The 22,699-nt window shown below is 35.6% G+C and overlaps 2 protein-coding genes across 3 annotated transcripts in view; both read right to left on the bottom strand.

Moving 5' to 3' along the window:
- Positions 1-1,656: 1,656 nt before the first annotated feature.
- LOC110458121 (epidermal retinol dehydrogenase 2-like) lies at positions 1,657-15,496 on the bottom strand. Its single transcript, XM_021509704.1, has 8 exons — positions 15,050-15,496; positions 8,141-8,325; positions 6,405-6,536; positions 5,148-5,392; positions 4,623-4,748; positions 3,945-4,050; positions 3,428-3,462; positions 1,657-2,495 (listed from the first exon to the last, which is right to left on the bottom strand). The coding sequence occupies exons 1-6, from the start codon at positions 15,198-15,200 to the stop codon at positions 3,954-3,956; spliced, it is 936 nt and encodes a 311-aa protein (XP_021365379.1). The 5' UTR covers positions 15,201-15,496; the 3' UTR covers positions 1,657-2,495; positions 3,428-3,462; positions 3,945-3,953.
- Positions 15,497-18,159: 2,663 nt separating this feature from the next.
- The window catches only part of LOC110458117 (pentraxin fusion protein-like), a 22,300-nt gene continuing 17,760 nt past the window's right edge, over positions 18,160-22,699 (bottom strand). For both annotated transcript variants that reach the window (XM_021509698.1, XM_021509699.1), the window contains exons 5-6: positions 19,917-19,967; positions 18,160-19,355 (exon numbers count right to left, since the gene is read on the bottom strand). In XM_021509698.1, coding sequence (XP_021365373.1) covers positions 18,994-19,355; positions 19,917-19,967 — 413 coding nt within the window. In that variant the 3' untranslated portion in view covers positions 18,160-18,993. The remainder of the gene's footprint in view (positions 19,356-19,916; positions 19,968-22,699) is intronic.

Here is a 22,699-nt window from a genome sequence, read left to right as displayed (position 1 = left end):
GAACTCATGACATCCTTAGAAAATAGTAGAAGTGATTAACATTTTCAGAAATCTTAAAACTGATCACATTTTCAAAAATCTTAGAACTGATAACATCTTTAGAAATATGGAACTGATAACATCTTTAGAAATATGGAACTGATAACATCTATAGAAATCTAAGAAATGATAACATTTCCAAACGATAGAAAATATTACAACCGAAAACATTTTCATACATATACGAACTGATAAAATCTGTGTTAAACATCAGTACTGATAACATTTTGTAAATTAAAGAATTAATGACTTTTACGGTATTATAAGAACAGATAACATTTGTTATGAAATATCTTGTTCTTTCACTGTCTAATGGTTATCACTGCAGATGCATGCTGAGTGTCACATGACCTCGGAGTTCACGTACTGTAGAGGAAAAACTAAATCTTCAATGATCTGTACACAAATTATTCTCTCATTTTGAAATATATATACTTAATATATATGCATTTATATGAACTTGAATGATATATCTTTTTTATTGACATTCAAGAAAGTTTCCTTTTTTAAAAAGAATGGTATCATGGGCTTCTTGCTTAAGGATTACAAGAACAAATACACTCCTGCTGGTACATTTTATAAAAATTAACAAAGCCAGACTTCTTTGTTTAATTTCCTTTGCAACTTGTAACAAAACAAATTTGAAGCATAGCATTTTCATACTGTTTACCTGATTATAGTTTGATGAAGAATAATCATGAATATACCTGAGTAGTTAAACAAGTTGATAATTTCAACATATTACAAAAACTTCGCAGAAAAAGTATCATACAGTAGATTTCTGGGTAGACTTCTTGGCAGAGAACTGATAGACTTATGGCTATTCCGTCTTTGCGTATTGCAGAGTTATCTTCTCTTGGGAGCAGGTATTGATTGTTATGTCACTTGTTTGTGAGAGTACCGTCATCGACTTTTGAGAAAACAACTTAATTTTCTCGCACAAACCAATGACATAACAATCAATCCCTGCTCCCAAGAGAAGATAACGCTGCAATACGCAAAGACGGAATATATCGCCTCTTAACCCTTTCACCACTGTAGACCATAATGGACTCATCCAGATCAATGCATGGTAGAGTCTACTATAGTAACATAGGGTTGAAAGAAAGGTGAACATTTATACCCATCCTAATAATAACGTTGACACAAAATGTATACCCTCTATTTGCCATGTAGCCACGTATTGCAGCAGTCAAATATATTTTAAATATGATATTAGTGAACACAGGCATTGCTGCCTCTATATCCACAACAATACAGTTGGAAATACATTGTGGTAAACATAAAATAAGCCTATACACAAGACACTGTATGATCATACTTCAAATGAAAGATCTTTCAAGAATTTGTTAAAAGTTTTTCTCAAAGTCAAATACGTTACAAGATGAAATAGCATCTTGTGGGAGACTGTACCAGATATCAATTATTATTTGAGTAAAGTAGTGTTTTCTTATATTTAAATGACAATGTTGTTTGAGTATTTATTACTGTTCCCATGAGTTTTTCCTTGAGCAGCGAGATAAAACAATGTCCTTGAATATGTAGAGTCTAAACACACGTCAAACAGAATAGATCAATTTTTGTCATACCTAACAGTTAATAATAATACATTTCTAATGACTTTTTATTGTTCCAGCAAAAACAAATGTTTGGTCAATCCTACAGGTGAAATAACTGTTACAGGTATCCACACTGTCCCCTGCATGTTTTTCTTTTCAAACTAAGGTCTCAAAGCTAATTTTTGAAGTAAATAAACCTACTCTTACGGGGTTTATCGCAAGTTCTCTCTTTCAATGCATTTATGGTATTCAAATATTTTAATCATGCATTTTTCAAATCAGAAATAGCTGCAAATATCTAACAAAACTTGGTAAATAACATTCATATTTGGTTATAATTCAATAACTACGTTGGGTTTTTAGCAGAGGGGAGGGGAAATGTGTCAGGTTAAAGGTCAAGCACAGACAACATAGCACAGACATACCAACCTAAAGGTTTTGGCATCAAAAATTGGCCTCAGGATTTCAAAATTTACATCTCTACTTCCCGAAGGTTTTGATTTAAGTTTGATATCATTGATGCAGCATGTCATTATTACAAAATATTCACTAATCAACTTAAATACAATAATATTTTTATCTAGTATCCCTGAACATGCTGACAACATAACAAAGTAAATTAATCACACACAACGTATATTATTAATCACACACAACGTATATTACATTGTATTATCATACACTTTGTTAAATATCACATAAATTGCATACGTAATAAATCATATTTAAACTGACTACATGTATATAGACTGCCCGTGTATTAAATCTCCTATCCATATCAGCCCTCGGTGATATATATATGGTCCACTCCTGGCTTAATCATCAAAATATGGTGTCCGATATTTGCAGAACTTGGTGTATTGGTTCAGGTTTCACTTCAAAGTTTATTTCTGTCATCTGCAACAGAGATTCATAGACGAAATTAAGGAGAGCTATCCAGGAATCTAAGCATACATATTTAGATATCAGTGGAATGAGATGAAGGATGAAGGAGATAGGAACCAGGTATGTGATAATCTGATGTCAAAGGCAGTTTTGTGGAAAGCAAGAAAAGCAAGATTTTTTTTAAGATTTTTTTTCTTTCAATAAAACAAAAATGTTTACAATAAAAAGGTAATGTTTTCATTTCATTAATACTGCATGAAGAGAAAGCTAGGCTACCGATAATATTACTGAGTCATTAATACTGCATGAAGAGAAAGCTAGGCTACCTATAATATTACTGAGTCATTAATACTGCATGAAGAGAAAGCTAGGCTACCTATAATATTACTGAGTCATTAATACTGCACGAAGAGAAAGCTAGGCTACCGAAAATATTACTGAGTCATTAATACTGCATGAAGAGAAAGCTAGGCTACCGATAATATTACTGAGTCATTAATACTGCACGAAAAGAAAGCTAGGCTACCGATAATATTACCCAGTCATTGATACTGCATAAAGAGAAAGCTAGGCTACCGATAATATTACTGAGTCATTAATATTGCATGAAGAGAAAGCTAGGCTACCGATAATATTACTGAGTCATTAATACTGCATGAAGAGAAAGCTAGGCTACCGATTTGAAGAGAAAGTTAGGCTACCGATAATATTACTGTTTCATTAATACTGCATGAAGAGAAAGCCAGGCTACCGATAATATTACTGAGTTATTAATACTGCATGAAGAGAAAGCTAGGCTACCGATAATATTACTGAGTCATTGATACTGCATGAAGAGAAAGCTAGGCTACCAATAATATTACTGAGTTATATAAGGTGCAATACTCTAGGACCATAGTCAAATCTGGAAAAACAGTTCCATAATAATCTTTAAATATATTTACCTCTAGATTATCTGGATTTCACTAAACGATCCAAACTGTGAAAAAAAATATTCACAATGCAATATACAGTACAAATCACAGATTCAGCCACAAGCAGCCTTGGGGGGGCCTGTGTATAATTAAGCTAACCAGGCTTTTAACATTTGGGCAACTTATTTAATGTCAAGCTTTCTGATTGGTTATTTTTCTCATGATAGTTTGTAATCAGTGTTTTGATTGGTAAAATCAGCAAAAGTGACAACAAAGTATAATTTTCATACTATTACTGTACCAGCTCTTCCAGTTCAAAGGTTGGAATAGTTGATAATGAAATTCCAGGGGTGAATGAGTTAATGTAAATAATGATGTAACAACAGGGGGTAAACAATATTCAACTGACAAGATCAGATACACAGTTTGGTCTGTTTATACTCTCAGAGTAGATTCATTTCTTATAACAGTGAAAGTCAGTGCTAAATGATAGTTAAAAAAATGGTATTTGGTTTAAGTAACATGATGTCCACAAAATCCTATTTACCCCCGCTGTCTAATCTCGTTTCTCGCTGCGCCCTTTGAAGTCGTCCATTGAGTTGGAGGCACCAAAGTACCGACACAATATTGACAGCACTTTTGTGGGAATGATCCTGTAGAAAACAATCGGAGACTATTAAGTATAAATAAACGACGATTACTCTAGATGATTTGTCTTTTTTGACTTATACAAACTCCACACCCATAATAGGCAGATCACTTCAAAGGCAGGTACAAAAATGTGTTACGTAAAATGGGGAAAATTTGTAGTCTAGAGCTGAAAGTATATTTTGCGATTTGGTCAGTTCAGAAGCTTTCCAGAGTTTCTATAACCAGACGTTTAGTCTGCTCTAGAGCATAAACAAATTATTATTAACTTCTATAGCTTGCCAAGCTGTGTCAGTTTATTTCTAAACATTTTCTTCGGGTTGGTAAGTATGGATGTACATGTGTCAGTATAAGTAGATATTTGGAGTATTTTGAAGTACTTAAGATGAGTGAATTTGGACCGAATTCACATTTACAGTAACATTTACTGTTTTGTATGTCCATCATCAGTCGAGAGTGTCTTTCTTTGACTATCAGATTCATTTTTGACCCTTCTATTACTTATCAGTTTCCAACTATACACCACACTATATATAAACAAGCTATAAATATTACATGAATTGGTACTGTACATTACCCTTTCAGTGCCATAAAGAAGTAGAGGGCGCGCGGCAGTATGATTACTTTCTGGTTACAGAGGACAGCGTCTACAATCCTGTTGGAAGCTTCTCCGGGTTTGAGGATTGGCAGCAACCACGGAACTCTAGAAAAACAGCAAACAGTTTTGATACTTCTATTTCTCTTAATCAGTAATTAAATATATCTTGAGATCACAATGTATAGTCAAACTCTACAAAATAACACACAATAATAATTGATATATTGGTAGAGACATTATGAAATATTGAAAAAACAAAAACAAAAAAATACAAGGTATAATTACAATCTACATTATCTGTAAATATGTATATGTGTGGATATTTTTGTACCATTTTAATTCACTGAACAAGAAGTCTGTGATAATTTCCACACTGCAAAGATTTCTGCTTTTACTGTATTAATTTAACTATGAAATATTATAAATTGCTACAATTTATCAATTCAGTCTGCAAATTATTGATAAAGGTTTGAAAAATTGAAAGAATATAAAGACTCCAGTTACCTTGTCTTACAGCCTTCAAACATGCCCGTGGAAATATAGAAAGGGCAGACAACTGTGGTGTGGACGCCATCTTTTCCCAGCATTTCCAATTCAAACCTGAGAGACTCGTCGAAGCCGACGGCTCCAAATTTACTGGCACAGTAGTCACAGAGACCATTCACTCCCAGCAGACCCGCAGAACTGGCTACGTTCACAATGTGTCCATGGTTACGATCCATCATCACAGGTAGAAATGCTTTGCACATCTGAATTTATTTATTTTTTTAGTTTGAAACATGTTTGGCATGTACATTTATATATATATATTACACTCCATATTGAATTTTGAATGTGCAACCATGGAATATGAATTTAGTCAGTGTATCTAGATGTTGAAGGGACCAAACAATGGCTGTCATCGAATAGTTATCGCGCTGAAGCATGAACGGCGCCATATTTGAAACAGATATAAATCCGCAAAGCCTTTTTTCATTGCGTATATGCTAATTTATACGCAGTCAGAGTTTACTTCGCTGAAGAAGGGAGAGATGACATGTCCACTTTTTCATCATTTATGAATGATATGACCAGGAATTAAATGCAGAACCTTTTAATTCCTGGTCATATTCTTTGATAAAGTCAAGTTATTGTATATACTTTATTGGGTGGTTGGGTGGTTGGGTGGTGCAATGACTTGCCTTTCACCAAGTCGGCCGGGGTTCGATTCCCTGATCGAGCGTAAAAAGGTGTTTTTCTGGGTACTTCAGTTTCTTTCCACATTAGACCCCCTGCCTGCTAACATAAGGGCTAAGAAGCTTAAGAGTGATAAGTAAACATAGAATTATCATAACTAATGTAAAATAAAGAAAGTTTATACATGTTTATACAAAACTTCTTTATTTTACAACAATTATGAAACAAGTTTTTCAAGTTATTTTCATCACTCTTGTTGGCCCGGATGAAAGTGATCAGCAGATGGAGTATCCACAGTGAATCAAAATGGTCGGGCAGGTGACCAAATACCTTTTCATGTCAATAGGGGCATCAAACACCAGCCGTCCATGTGAAAGTCGAGTGCACTATCTGCATCCTCTCCCAACCATCCTTACTTTCTGTAAGTGGTTTTCTAGTAACATGAATTTACCTTCAGCAAAGTAAAGTTCCCTACATTAAAATAGCTTAAAACTTTCGATTGTGAATGTTTTTCATAACCCTGTTCTTAAAACAGTAACACTTTTATTGCACAATTAAAACAATTCAGTAAATGTTAGCACTTACCCAAAAATGAGCTAGTGTGTTGACCTCAAACGTTTTCTGGATCATGTCGTCCGATATTTTGAGGAACTTTCTACCAGTGACAATCCCTGCATTGTTCACTAGGATATCAACATCACCAATATCCTGCTTCACCTGAAATGATAACCGCGCCAAAAGATGGTTGTAACAATGCAGTATATCAAGATACATTAAGTTGGTTGAAACCCATGTAAGTATCAGGATAACGGATGTTAACCCATAAATAACTGAGATACTATTAAGTTTGTATCACAACATATTTGCATTTATCGTATGAATACTGTGTTATGCAGTGTAATAAAGCCATCAAATAAAGTATGTTTATGTAACGTGTGTAATATCATTCCAGAAATGACGTCACAATCGAATAGGAACAATCAATGTGATGTCATGTCATTGTGAAGCAGACGCAATTTTCATCGTTTCAGAGGCGCTCAAGTGCAGTATATTCGTTTCAGACCAAAATTATACAGTTTACTTTGTTTTATATGATGAAAAGAATCTGACATTCTTTTCCCTTCATATTAGATTTATGATACTCCTTTTGGATTTTTCATATTTGCTCGCTAGAGGCTCGTAAACATGAAAAATCCAGAACCTGTATCATGAATCTAATATGAAGGGAAACTGATGACAGATTCTCTATATATACCGGTTATTTATATTGACAGGACAACCACACAAAATTGTTGTCGTCCTGTCAACATATATAAACTGTTCCCTTGATGGACCTCTAAAGAGGTGAAAGCGCTAGGGAGGTACTAAGAAACTCCTGTCATTTGTTTTTTATATTTAACCATCACAAGGGCTTTGGATATTTTTCTGATTTATATATATATATGAAATATTTTTTTTCAAGATATTTGTGTCTTGATTACATGTATGTCTTGTTTTGTAATTTGTACGGAAGTTGTCATTTTAAGACTTAATATCCATAACTGATTTCATTGATTCTTTAGATAATTAAAGGTGCGTTGTGATCAATGCAAGAACTGTTTATAAACTGTACATGATGTAACTCTGTATTGCATCCATTTTATGTAACTGTATATAACATTGGTACTGATGTACTGCATACTTGCCAACTCTCCATATTTAGGAGGGAGACTCCCAATTTTGGACCCTTAACCCTTTCACCACGTACTGTAGACCATTATGGTCACATCTAGATTAATGCATGGTAGAGTTCACTTAAGTTACATAGGGGTGAAAGGGTTAAATTTTGAATTGTCACCTGGTGAATTTGCTAAACTATTCCTATATTCCAAGATCTGATGATTTCACCTGAAGGAAAACTCAAAATATGTCATTTTAAAGGGTTGTTTTGGCTCTATAGGGGGTATATACACACATTTTATTTATGTTTTAATTTTGAACATGCAGAATATCCTTAATGGAAATTTCAAAAAGTAAGCCAGTATGTGAACTGTATTCCTGGAAACACCCAGTTAAATTTTCGCCCTACGCCAATAAAATCAGTTTTGGCCCAATATTTATTGCGCCTTTCACATTTGATTATCATGTTTATATTTGTTTATTTCATCGCTGACTACTGTTTGCTGTAATAATAAATTTGCCTTCATTGCGGAGGGCAAAAAAAGACGAAAATAAACAGCATTAAATTTCTCAATATACAGTCTATATTATTATTGTTCGATAATGACAGTTTGATTTATCACAAACCTTACAGTATAAATACATAGGTAATTAAGACAAACCTGGCCTGCCACTCTGTAGATGTCGTCCCGCTTACAGAGGTCCACAGTGTACGTTCTAGCTGACGCCCCGACACCCTTACACTGGCGAGCTGTTTCCTCATTCCCCTTTGCATCAATATCCCATAAAACCATACGACATCCTAACTCTGCAAATCGCACGGACATCAATCTGCCGATACCACTTCCTGTTAAAAGAACAAAGATATAGAATTTATAAAGGATGTCAGATTTAGACAGTTGGTTTATGTACAGTACGTATTATAATATACATGTTCATGGGTGGTCGGGTATTGCAGTAGAATGAAAGCGCACTTGCCTTTCACTAAGGCGGCCGGGGTTCGATTCCCCGATTGGCTGTGAAAAGGTTGGGGTCACCTGCCCGACCACGTGGGTTTTCTCCGGGTACTCCGGTTTTCCTCCCACACTAAGGCCCCCACGCGCTAACATCCGGGCCAACAAGAGTGATTAATACAAGTTGAAATAACTTGTTTCATAATTGTTGTAAAATAAATAAAGTTTATATATAATATACATGTTTATGTTTCTTGTCACTGTAATGAATGTATACATGGAAATTATCGCCCAGTCAAACTTGCGCCCTTTGCCAATAAAATCAACTTTCGCCAGGTCTTAATTTTGCAGCTAACATGCGATTTTGTTTATATGCTGTTTCCTTTATACAGTACTCCTTCGGGTAATATTTAATTATGTCATGCCCTTTGGATTATATTAAAATATTGGTCAAAATCCATGTGAAAATTCATAGGTGACGCTGCAATATCTTTTTTGCAATATGTGACTCCCTATAGGCTGATAATTTACTACATCCAAGTTTCATCAAAATCTGACGAACACTTTCAGAGATGTTATGTGAACATTTTGGCTTTTGCTCTATGTGCAGCCCTCACGTCCCTAAGACCGTCAGCTTGTTGTTGAGTATAAGTTCTATAGCTGATACTCATCACCTAAGAATGATTTTACAAAGGTGTTGTCTATTCCACAAAATCTTATCTTCATCATCTATGAATCATATAACACTGAAATCCACCACTAAATTTCAATAGAGATGTAGTCTCAAAAAAATTGATGCCCTACAGATAAACCTGCATGTGTGGCCAACTGTAGTGAATGGTGACATGTCATCAGCGGTCCCTTTCCCCCCCCCCCCACCCACCTTCCAACAGAAATTACTATATCAATACCACTAAAATAAGTGGTCAACTGTCCATTGTAGCAAAAGGCCACTCAAACTGATACCCATCATAAAATTTCACCTGGTTTTCATGGTCACCAAACATTGAATTGCTAAAGGTAATTAAATGACCATCAAATTGTATAGGCCAGACATGGATAGTCCCAGGACGAGGTGTAATGCATGACTGTGTGTACATTGACCCAATTATAACTGGTCGTAGCTTGGTGAACTAGCCCTGCCTCTAGAGCCAATGACAGCAGAACAGTTTTACATAACGTTAATGTTTGGCTCTGCCCCCAAGCCTTATCCTGTACTAGCCTCTCTAGTCTTACAATGAGCCTCTTTATTTAAGAATGATTTCATGGAAGTTTGATCAAATTAAATTCTCAAGAAATCAGAAATGTTTGGGACTCCAGATATCATGTGGGACTCGTCAATTATTTTGGACCCATGCCAGCCACGTACTATACCTCTTACTAACAGGACTCTTCAAAATTTAAAAAGATGTCCAGGACTTGTCTAAAACATCCTACAGACATCACCAAGTGAATAATGTTGTCCAGAAGTTGTTTCCTTCTATGAATCTCAGGGGGACGATCCCTTTAATTAACAGAAGTCTTAGGGGGACGATCCCTTTGATTAACAGAAGTCTTAGGGGGACGATCCCTTTGATTAACAGAAGTCTTAGGGGGACAATCCCTTTGATTAACAGAAGTCTTAGCGAAAAATTCATTTTTTTTTTTTTTATTTGGAAAATTTTGAAAAAAATATTTCTCACTGGGAATGGGGCTCAATAAAATATTATGTTAGGATTTATATCAAATATGTTTCCCAGGGCATTTGACACCTTTAAGTACTTTCCCGATTGGCTCCTCTAGTGCTACACCAAATCATGTATTAAATATACACAGACTCTTGACACAAACCACTTGAGATAAATTGTACAGATATGGATAAGGAAATTCAAGTTCTTTATTACTTTAAGTCAGTTGCAATTGACTTACATGTATCAGTTATAACATATATACAGAAAGACAACATACAACATGATACACACGGTATACGTACACACCACATAACAAGATGACAGCGTGTGATACAGCTTGGTTTACCTGTGTATCTGCTGTCTGACACAAGGGTGTTACAATACACAGGTATACCAGCCCAGGGTAAGGACAGAATATATATGGACTTACCAACATCAATTGGGAAATAGATATGGAGAATGGGGCAAATTAATTTAATTTGGTAAATGCTAACCATTTCAAACTTAAACTGTTTGATTTATTTGGTTGCATTTAAAAGTCGTTGGTCATGTGATAGTAATAATCCCATAACTAAATATTTGCTCAATTATGAATAAAAGTTAAACCTGCACTAACGCTCTGACGTATCCCTCAGTGTTGAGTCATTGCAATGCAATATTTCTTGTATAAATATTTTTCTGACGAGAGGCGTCTCTTGGATTTTAGCTTAAAATCAATTAATGTGTTGAATATTTGTTATCGAAAATATAGTATGTCCGTTGGGCCCATCTTGCAAAACAANGGGATAAGTTTAGTCCCATTTTTTTCATCTTTTTGCTCAGTTTTGCGAATCTTTATCTAGTATTCATTCATTTGTGTTGAAGCTGAAAGGCCAACTTTGAATTCCGATTGGGGTCAAATTTCAACATGATTTACAGTGTATCATATATATTTTTTTGCAATATGTGACTCCCTGTAGGCTGATAATTTACTACATCCAAGTTTCATCAAAATCTGACGGACACTTTCAGAGATGTTATGTGAACATTTTGGCTTTTGCTCTATGTGCAGCCCTCACGTCCCTAAGACCGTCAGCTTGTTGTTGAGTATAAGTTCTATAGCTGATACTCATCACCTAAGAATGATTTTACAAAACTATGTTGTCTATTCCACAAAATCTTATCTTCATCATCTATGAATCATATATATAACACTGAAATCCACCACTAAATTTCAGTAGAGATGTAGTTTCAAAATTGATGCCCTACAGATAAACCTGCTTTTGTGGCCAACTGTAGTGAATGGTGACGTGTCATCAGCGNTTTTTTTTATTTGGAAAATTTTGAAAAAAATATTTCTCACTGGGAATGGGGCTCAATAAAATATTATGTTAGGATTTATATCAAATATGTTTCCCAGGGCATTTGACACCTTTAAGTACTTTCCCGATTCGCTCCTCTAGTGCTACAGCAAATCATGTATTAAATATACACAGGCTCTTGACACAAACCACTTGAGATAAATTGTACAGATATGGATAAGGAAATTCAAGTTCTTTATTACCTTAACTCAGTTGCAATTGACTTACATGTATCAGTTATAACATAGATACACACGGTACACACGGTACACACGGTACACACCACATAACAAGAGGACAGCGTGTGTGATACTGATACAGCTTGGTTTCACCTGTGTATCTGCTGTCTGACACAAGGGTGTTACAATACACAGGTATACCAGCCCAGGGTAAGGACAGAATATATATGGACTTACCAAGCCCAAATTAGAATGTTGTGAATTTTTCAATGCCATTTCAAATTGCGATTCCACATTTATTTACAGCCACACATGAAAAATGGACTGATTCTGAACTCATTATGTTTCAATAGATACCCCCCCCCCCCATTAAATTGGTTCATTTGATTAGGTGTTATACAGGTATCTAAACGCCTTACACAGGTGTTACACAGGTATCTTAACACTTTGCACAGATGTTACACAGGTATCTTAACACCTTACACAAGGGTTACACAGGTATCTTAACACCTTACACAGGTGTTACACAGGTATCTAAACACCTTACACAGATGTTACACAGGTATCTGGACACTTTACACAGATGTTACACAGGTATCTAAACACCTTACACAGGTGTTACACAGGTATCTGAACACTTTACACAGGTGTTACACAGGTATCTAAACCCCTTACACAGGTGTTACACAGGTATCTGAACACTTTACACAGGTGTTACACAGGTATCTGAACACTTTACACAGGTGTTACACAGGTATCTGAACACTTTACACAGGTGTTACACAGGTATCTGAACACTTTACACAGATGTTACACAGGTATCTAAACACCTTACACCGATGTTACACAGGTATCTTAACACCTTACACAGGTGTTACACAGGTATCTGAACACTTTACACAGATATCAATGTTACACAGGTATCTAAACACCTTACACAGGTGTTACACAGGTATCTGAACACTTTACACAGATGTTACACAGGTATCTAAACACCTTACACAGGTGTTACACAGGTATCTGAACACTTTACACAGATGTTACACAGGTATCTAAACACCTTACACAGGTGTTACACAGGTATCTGAACACTTTACACAGATGTTACACAGGTATCTAAACACCTTACACAGGTGTTACACAGGTATCTGAACACTTTACACAGATATCAATGTTACACAGGTATCTTAACACCTTACAAAGGTGTTACACATGTATCTAAACACCTTACACAAGGGTTACAGAGGTATCTTAACACCTTACACAGGTGTTACACAGGTATCTAAACACCTTACACAGGTGTTACACAGGTATCTAAACACCTTACACAGGTGTTACACAGGTATCTAAACACCTTACACAGGTGTTACACAGGTATCTAAACACCTTACACAGGTGTTACACAGGTATCTAAACACCTTACACAGGTGTTACACAGGTATCTAAACACCTTACACAGGTGTTACACAGGTATCTAAACACCTTACACAGATGTTACACAGGTATCTAAACACCTTACACAGGTGTTACACAGGTATCTGAACACTTTACACAGATGTTACACAGGTATCTTAACACCTTACACAGGTGTTACACAGGTATCTGAACACTTTACACAGATGTTACACAGGTATCTAAACACCTTACACAGGTGTTACACAGGTATCTGAACACTTTACACAGATGTTACACAGGTATCTTAACACCTTACACAGGTGTTACACAGGTATCTGAACACTTTACACAGATATCAATGTTACACAGGTATCTAAACACCTTACACAGGTGTTACACAGGTATCTGAACACTTTACACAGATGTTACACAGGTATCTAAACACCTTACACAGGTGTTACACAGGTATCTGAACACTTTACACAGATATCAATGTTACACAGGTATCTTAACACCTTAAACAGGTGTTACACAGGTATCTGAACACTTTACACAGATGTTACATAGTAACAACTAAACACCTTACACAGGTGTTACACAGGTATCTAAACACCTTACACAGGTGTTACACAGGTATCTGAACACTTTACACAGATGTTACATAGTAACAACACAACACTTTACATAGATGTTACACAGGCTAGGTGTCTAAATGCATGCTTAAAATACTGTACATGAAATCCATGTATATGACATATATATTATTCTATTATGGCCCTTTCCCGAGGGAACTGTTCTCTTATAGTGTTGTCTGGGGAGGTATAGTGCCTGAGCCGTTAGGCGAGGGCACTATACCTCCCCAGACAACACTATAAGAGAACTGTTCCCGAGGGAAAGGGTCATAATAGATTTAGTACATCACATGACTGTACTAACTGTGACTGCAAATTGTGTCGCCTGCTTCGTTTTCATACATTGCTGAGCCTCTGCAAAGCAATCGGCATTCCCGGTCCCGAATCTCGAAGCCATTTTGGCAGACGACAACAATGAACTGAAAGTAGAATATGTACAGCGCCCCCTAGGAGAAGGAGCGCAACTCTTGGCGTCACGCTACTTTTCCCGCAGTCTCAGCGGTCAAAAAAAAAGGTATAGTGCCCGTCTCCAGGTATAGTTCCCGTCGTCAAGGGCGGATGCTAACTATACCAAATAGAGCAAGGGTAGTTATCCAATAGCTATCCTAGTAATTATCATGTGATGTACGTACTAAATATATATATATGTGTGTATACATGGCCATTGTAAGTCAAAGTTGTTGAGATAGAAAAAATGAAAAAATAAAAAGGTGTTATACAGGTATCTAGACTTATGTATCTAAACGTGTAGGGAGTTTAGATACCTGTATAACACCTTTTAATTTTTTATATAGGTGTTACAAGTGGAACACTGGTATCTAAACACACAGGTGTTACACAGGTAACAGCACAATATCATGATCAGACTCATGTATAACATAGGTACATGTATCTTAATACCTGCCACAGGTGTTACACAGGTATCAACACATGTACAATACCTGACACAGGTATCTATAAATACCAACCATAGGTGTTACACATGTACATCTGTCTGTCAAGGTGTATTGACAGACGAGGCTAGTACCTGTGCATGTACAGTAACAGCACAATACCGACACAGGTGTTACATAAGTGAAATCAATACTTACTACAGGTGTTACACAGGTAGCACAAGTGAAATCAATACCTTATGCAGGTGCACGTGGTATACACAGATAACAAAACAATATATACCTGATATTTGAGTCGTTACATATGTATATTGTATGCTGGGTTTAAATATATATGCTGCTTATTATAAAACATGCAAAAAAGTTCATGACCAGTTTGAAAAGACACGCCCCCTTCTTAAACAATACAGAGAGTTAGAGTCTGACTTGGGGTATAATGTAACACCACCTGTACCGTTATTTTTTTACTTGTTGATATAAAAGTTGGGTAATTGTTGTTTGGGTCGTACCTGCTCCCGTCACCAGTACTGTCTCGCCAGAGATGTCCTTAGCCTGCAGTCTGGTTGGCAAAATTGCTTGCACTATTGCCTTCAGCCAGTAGAACACCAGAGAAAACAGCATGACAAGCGTCTCCTTTGTGAGTTCCACGTAGTCCACCATTTTTGTAGCTTCAGTCTCTACCCTTCACACTGTGGACTTCGGACCGTCCGAGTAATATTTCAGATAGTATATAGCCGTACCGCATTTTATATCGTGCAGGGCTCCATAGGGGGACTTCCTGTTTCACTATCAGTAAATTTGGCCTTGGTAGAGTTAGTTTAATACTTATTTGTGTTTAGTTGTTGGTTTCGACTTTTATCAACAATTGTAGGTCAGCGTTATTACAGTATGAACGTGTACAAATTGTTTTTATTTCCTCAATAAAACAGATGGGATCAGTCTGAGGGAGTTGGGCCTTCAGACAGGGTCACCCAGGTCAAAGTAAGGTAAACATTGACAAGGGGCAGTAACTCGTATACATATTTAAATTTAGGTAGCACAACATCAATTGTGAAATAGATATGGAGAATGGGGCAAATTAATTTAATTTGGTAAATGCTAAACATTTCAAACTTACACTGTTCGATTTATTTGGTTGCATTTAAAAGTCGTTGGTCATGTGATAGTAATAATCCCATAACTAAATATTTGCTCAATTATGAATAAAAGTTAAACCTGTCAATTTAAACATCACTGACGCTCTGACGTATTCCTGTTGAAACATTGCAATGCAATATTTCTTGTATTAATATTTTTTTGACGAGAGACGTCTCATGGATTTTAGCTTAAAATCAATTAATGTGTTGAATATTTGTTATCTAAAATATAACATGTCTGTTGGGCCCTTCTTGCAAAACCCCCCAAAATACTTTTTTTTTTATCAAGAAGCAAAAAATAATTCTATATAGAGAGACCGGGATAAGTTTAGTCCCATTTTTCTCATCTTTTTGCTCAGTTTTGCGAATCTTTATCTAGTATTCATTCATTTGTGTTGAAGCTGAAAGGCCAACTTTGAATTCCGATTGGTGTCAAATGTCAACATGATTTACAGTGTATTATACAAAATGTATATATAAATATTACACTGTTAGTATTTTACTTGAGAGCGACCAAGCACCCGGATGGAGAAAAGAGGATATAGTTGTCCTAAAACTAAGAGACGGACCCTATAGCAAGCTTGTGTTATCATAGCTGCCTACATGACATCTAGAAGCAACAACCGGTCGTGATACTAGTTTAATTGACTATCTGATTCTATCTGCGGACTTATTCAATACTGATGTACGCTGCCGTTTTGAATTTGAATGTGGCTATAAGGCTTTAACACACCAAACAATCTAAAACAGACAAGGAAGTATGGTAATATGCAGGAACAGGGTGTGAAAAGGAAATCTAATATGAAACTGGGAAACTTTTGTAAAGTTCATTCAAGAAAATGATAAAGATCAACTACGTAGGTCACAGCTAAACCTAGATAACATATATAACTGATGAAGGGAAGTGAGATGAAGTTGTAAGCGAAATTGAGAACATATTTGGGCATACATTCAAATCTGCGTTTGTTACGAAAAACCAGGTTAACATGAAGTACATTGATGAAAATACGACAAGGTTTTCAAAAGAATACGCGCGGAAAAGGTGAGAGTTAAACAACGCGAAGCATAACTGTAAGATGGTTAAAACCAACTTAAACAAAAAACGAATGAACAAAAAAGGTAAAGAATATAGAAAAACGATGAAAACGTGTTACCATAAATACCATAAATACCAGGAATTATTAGAAGGGAAAATAAGAAATACTGCTAGAATTGATACTAAAAAAATCTGGATTATTTAAAAAAAAATTGATGGGAAAAACAAAAATAATACTTTGAAGAAGCCATTGAAGGAACTATTCAACTACTTTAAAAATCTTAACACGGACGAAAACGAAGTTGAAGACTTTGAGCTACCAGTTATAGAAGATGGTATTTATGACATCAACTTAAGATGGCCCCACCCTTTCGTAATTAGCCAGCAGAAATCAATGAAAGTTTCACATAATGGTCATGTCACTATGTAGAGATGATTTTATGAAAATCTAAGCATTCCAATAAACTCGGGATTTTTTTGTAAAAAAAACGAAAATATATTTTTTTTATCAAAGTTAACACTTTCACATTTTTTGAGTGTGTGGCATTTTTCAAAACTATTTCAACAATAAAATAATGAAAAGAAGCATTGCTAATCAACCCAACAAATATTTTATTTATCATAAAATATCTACAACATGTTACACAAAGTGTTTTTTATTGAAATTGTATGGATAAAAGTTACTACATGTATATACATGCTAAAAGCAAACAGGACACATAGTTTTATACAAAAAGAGTAAAAAATTGAACCAAAGTCTTTATATTTCATTTATTTAACATTTTACAATAATTTTGATCCCGATGAGAGTTGTCTACCTTGAAAAAAATCGGAACTTTTTGCAGAGGGACATTATTTTATAAAATGACAGCTATTGTCTTTACTATACCAAAAACGACAGAAATACATTAAATTACTATATCAAATTGTCAATGTACTGTTCTTTTATGGAACAAAATTTATCTCAGTCATGTGCACTTTGGACATCATTCCATAGGCTGCTTCCGCATGGTATACATAGGCTATCGCATGGTATGCCGTTATCACGTGCACTTGCATTTTTTAGGGATCTTGATATTTTACAAACGACTATTTTCACAGAGTTATTGCATTTGTGAAACGATTTATCTGACAGAGCGTAACTCACTCGACAACAAAAGTCGTAGCGAACAAGAGCTCGTACAGGCGAGGTCGATAAACAAACCACATCAGTCTGCATTCCATGCGCCTCATACACGACCTTCTGGAAGTCGTCTGATCTTATGTCAGTGTCTTCCCGTGAGTTAATTAATGTCTTTGTATCATAAGCTTTATTTTAGAAGTACGTGTGATTACACATTTCCAAGGTAAGTCTCGATATCGGGTGTTGACATATCATCGTCACGCACGTGTACTATTGTTTACCCGGTGTTACTATAATTTACACTACGGTAATAGAATGCCCGATACGCAATACGGAAATGACGACACGAAAATACGACAAGAAAAACAGGTGTATAACGAAGGGTGGGAAGTCCTTAAAACAATTTGCTCTTCCTAATATTTGGAATTAATTGTCCATTTTAAACGCATTTTGTCAGTCAACAAACGAGAAGTCCAGATTTCATACTGAATGATCGTATAGCAAAATATACATGCGCAGTTGTTATTTTGTATTTAAACAAAGATTTATGTTCACCATGATGATCTCATAAGAAAACACGCTATTATCTTGTGTAAAATGAAGGTCGATATTGTTTTATAATGTTCGTTAGTATCCATTGTGGTCCAATAATTCTTTCCAGTATGAAGATGATCAATGTCGTGTTTGAAGAGGATTCGGCTGAAATGAATCAGGTTGTCATTGCGTTCAATTAATTCGCATACATTAAGTATCAGCAACAAGTATTTATAATTGCTGCTGAGACTGAAAACCATTCGGCATCTGATGTTTATAGGAAGCAGTAACAGTATGGGGTTGATCCTTGTTTTCTCCCATAACCATGCAGATTGTACTCACTCTCGACTAATAGGATAAATAAGCGAAGAATTGATAAAAAATTGTGGTCACTCACAATAATTATGGTTTGGTCAATATTTCAATTAAGGCGTCACGTAACAGTTCTTTGTCCTGGTATCTCCATTGTGATGTCAATATTCAAATTGACAGTTATTTCCCCTTTCGGGAATAGAAATCGGGTACATTTAGAAACTTTACTAACTCGTGTACGATTAACCGTCACTTGTTGGAGAACCTTTAAACAGTCGTGATCCGCTATCCATGTGGATACAATCATTGACACTAATTGTGTAAGCCAGACCACCATGACACACATCGAGACAAGTCCATGGCCACAATGAAGACTACGGGAACGCAAAGCATCACTATGCCTACAGCTCCGATAATCTTCGATGAAGTGCGGCCATCAGTAGCAGATATCAGCTTCCTTTTGCTGGCGCTTGTCGTCTTCTTATCCACCGTTAGTGTTGCCTTGAGAGTTTCAATTCGTGCCAACACCTCCTCGTCGGTTATAGGGATAGAGACATTTGCTCGATTTCTGCAAAGGCATCTACGACCAGTAGATGGTGATTCCGGAGTAGGGGCAAACGCAACCTCTTCACAGTTGGGTGGCTGAGCTGTCAGTTCAAAGCTGGTCGATGCACCTGTAATTTAGTTGGGTATTTTATCAGCTATTCAAGTTCGAACAAGTCATATTGGTATCGATAAATTTCCAGCGAAGTATAATAAAAGACCAAACATGACGCACAATATTACTGAACGTATTTCAGCATAAAGATACCGAACTGTGATTCTTGTATATACAGTTATCTCCCTTTAACTTCCGTTTGGATATAACTGTAACACAGTATGGCAAGGACACTACCATCTTTCAAGTAGCTCAATTTGTTAGTAAAACAACCGGAAGTCAAGCGTTCTAATCCCGATCGGTTATCGGTGATTAGTTCCTCCTCACACACTGCTATTGATTATTTTTTTTATTTTTTATTTTTGTCTTGGTTTTGTCTCATAAAAGGCTGTTTTTTTCAGAATTGATTTATCAAAGCTAAAGCCATGTCCGACAAAAAAGTTTCCAACACTTTATTACAATTTTGGAAGTGGCACGGGGATCTGTAACTTAACATTCAGACTATCTATCATATTTTCCATGTCGCTCGATGATAAATACATATATCATAGCATCAATAAATAATCAAGATACCTACTTTGAATAGATTCAGCGGAACTCGTCGTTGTTACAATAGAACAGACCTCAGCTTTAACAAAAACAGAACATGTATCAAAGTTTTTAAGTTTCAAATGTTTGGTGGTATTTAATTTGTATTTGAAAGACTAATTTAATCATTTTCCTCGAACTATCATTACATCTGTAAAGCTTATATATGAAAGAAAACTTCCGATAAGTGATTTCAGGAAAAAATATACATTCGTCACTAAATAAGATACACTGTAAATAACGAGTTTATAACGAGAAAATAACTAGTGAGGAATAACTGTATCCATCCACCTCATAATACGAACAAATGGAGTGAATGTTATTTGTTATAAACCCTTTCAGGAAATCTCTGTTATCTTAATTATCTTCACTGCGTGAAAGAATACTTGTTGAAAAAGATATTAATTCTGAACGTGCATTTTTCAACAAAAGGGAGTACATGTACACATATAAAAATAAATTATGAATACATAGACTATTTTTCAATTTATTCTTCTTTAAGGAGGCTCCACCCTTTCACAATTAGCCATCAGAATTCAATGAAAGTTTCACATGATGGTTATGTCAATATGTAGAGATGATTTTATGAAAATCTAAGCATTCCGATAAACTGGGGATTTTTTTGTAAAAAATACCGAAAAATTGAATTTTTGTCAAATTCAACTCTTTCACATTTTTTTAGCGTGTGGCATTGTTCAAAACTACTACAACAATAAAATAATGAAAAGAAACATTGCTAATCAACCCTACAAATATTTTATTCATCATGAAATATCTACAACATGTTACAAAAAGCGTTTTATATTCAAACTATATGGATAAAAGTTACTAAATACAAGCCAAAAGCAAACAGGACACATAGTTTCATACAAAAAAAGTAAAAAATTGAACCAAATACACACAAAATCTTCATAATTAATTTATTTTACATTTTTTGCAGGAACTTTTTGCAGAGGGATAGAATTTATACAATGACACTTATTTCATTTAATATACCAAAAACGACGGAAATAAATTAAATTACTATATACTGTTCTTTTATGGAACAAAATTACTCTCAATGTACACTTTGGACATCATTCCATAGCCCGCTTACGCATAATATATTAACATGTCAGGTACATATGTAACCATACGCTATCGCATGGTATGCCGTTATTACGTGCACGCACATGCACTTGCATTTTATAGGGATCTTGATATTTTACAAACCACTTTTTAACAGAGTTATTGTAATTGCATTTGTGAACCGATTTATCTGACAGAGCGTAACTCGCTCGACAACAAAAGTCGTAGCGAACAAGAGCTTGTGAACTGTTAGCACGTGATACGTACAGGTGAGGTCGGTAAACAAAACACATGTAAAGGTTATTGCATAGTTTTCGAGTAACAAGGGATTTATTACACCCGAGCGAAGCGAGGGTGTAATAAGTCCCGAGTGACGAGAAATCATGCAATAACTGGCTTACTGCATGCTGCCCAACTCGAACAAAACAGAAAAATTGAGTAAAAAATGTTCACCTGGACAATCTTTTTACCTACCCTACACTGCAGATAATTTACATGTACCTGTGTGGGTAATAATCACAACCAGGTAAGATTGTCTTTTTTCTCAATAGCCCAGTCTGAGTGTATCCTTCATAATGGATACAAGTGTTTTTGCATTACTATATCCAGCTCCAGTGTCAGGGAAGGTAAGGAGTGTCTGTTCAACAATTAGAACAAAATACGGGAAACAATGTTGAATTTCTGACTACATTTTCAATTTAATTTTCAGGATGTGGCAAAGGTACAGGATATTGAAACCATTTTCATACATACAATATAAGGGTTTAACAATCCCTAAGGAATTCCAGATCTTTCAATGAATGGTATATTTGGAAGTGCAATTTTGTATAAAGGAACAGCTCCTAAAGAATTTAAACTTTTCCAGGAAATGCGTATCATCTCACGTTGACAAGGATTTTTTTTTGTTTATCAATCATGAATAACCATTTTAAGCTTCTTTTTTTCTTATTTTAAATGTGTCAACTAATTATATAAGTTTATCCTTTCCCCTGTATTGTTTTTCTGATTGATTATCTCCCCTTTCTTACAGCATTTGTGACCACAGTCCACTGGGCACACCCCCTTTCATGGTCATGTAATCATGATTGGCCTTGAAAGGGGTTATGTGTGCAGTGGACTGTGGTAGCAAGTTATTTATTGCCCACACTTTTCCATTGTGAGAGGTGGGAAGTATGCAGTAAGTAAAGGTTATTGCATGGTTTTCGAGTAACAAGGGATTTATTACACCCGAGCGAAGCGAGGGTGTAATAAGTCCCGAGTGACGAGAAATCATGCAATAACTGGCTTACTGCATGCTTCCCAACTCGAACAAAACAGAAAAGTTGAGTAAAAAATGTTCACCTGGACAATCTTTTTACCTACCCTACACTGCAGATAATTTACATGTACCTATGTGAGTGAGTACTAAAATAATCATAACCAGGTAAGATTCTCAATAGCCCAGTCTGAGTGTATCCTTCATAATGGATACAAGTGTTTTTGGATTACTATCCAGGTCCAGTGTCAGGGAAGGTAAGGAGTGTCTGTTCAAAATACGGGAAACAATGTTGAATTTCTGACTACATTTTCAGTTTAATTTTCAAGATGTGGCAAAGGTACAGGATATTGAAACCATTTTCATATATACAATGTAAGGGTTTATCAATCCCTAAGGAATTCCAGTTCTTTCAATGAATGGTATATTTGAATGTGCAATTTTGTATA

This window comes from Mizuhopecten yessoensis, unplaced genomic scaffold (genome assembly GCF_002113885.1).
Source record: "Mizuhopecten yessoensis strain PY_sf001 unplaced genomic scaffold, ASM211388v2 scaffold9431, whole genome shotgun sequence".
Classification (NCBI taxonomy): domain Eukaryota; kingdom Metazoa; phylum Mollusca; class Bivalvia; order Pectinida; family Pectinidae; genus Mizuhopecten; species Mizuhopecten yessoensis.
This window is presented reverse-complemented; position numbering and strand designations above follow the sequence as displayed.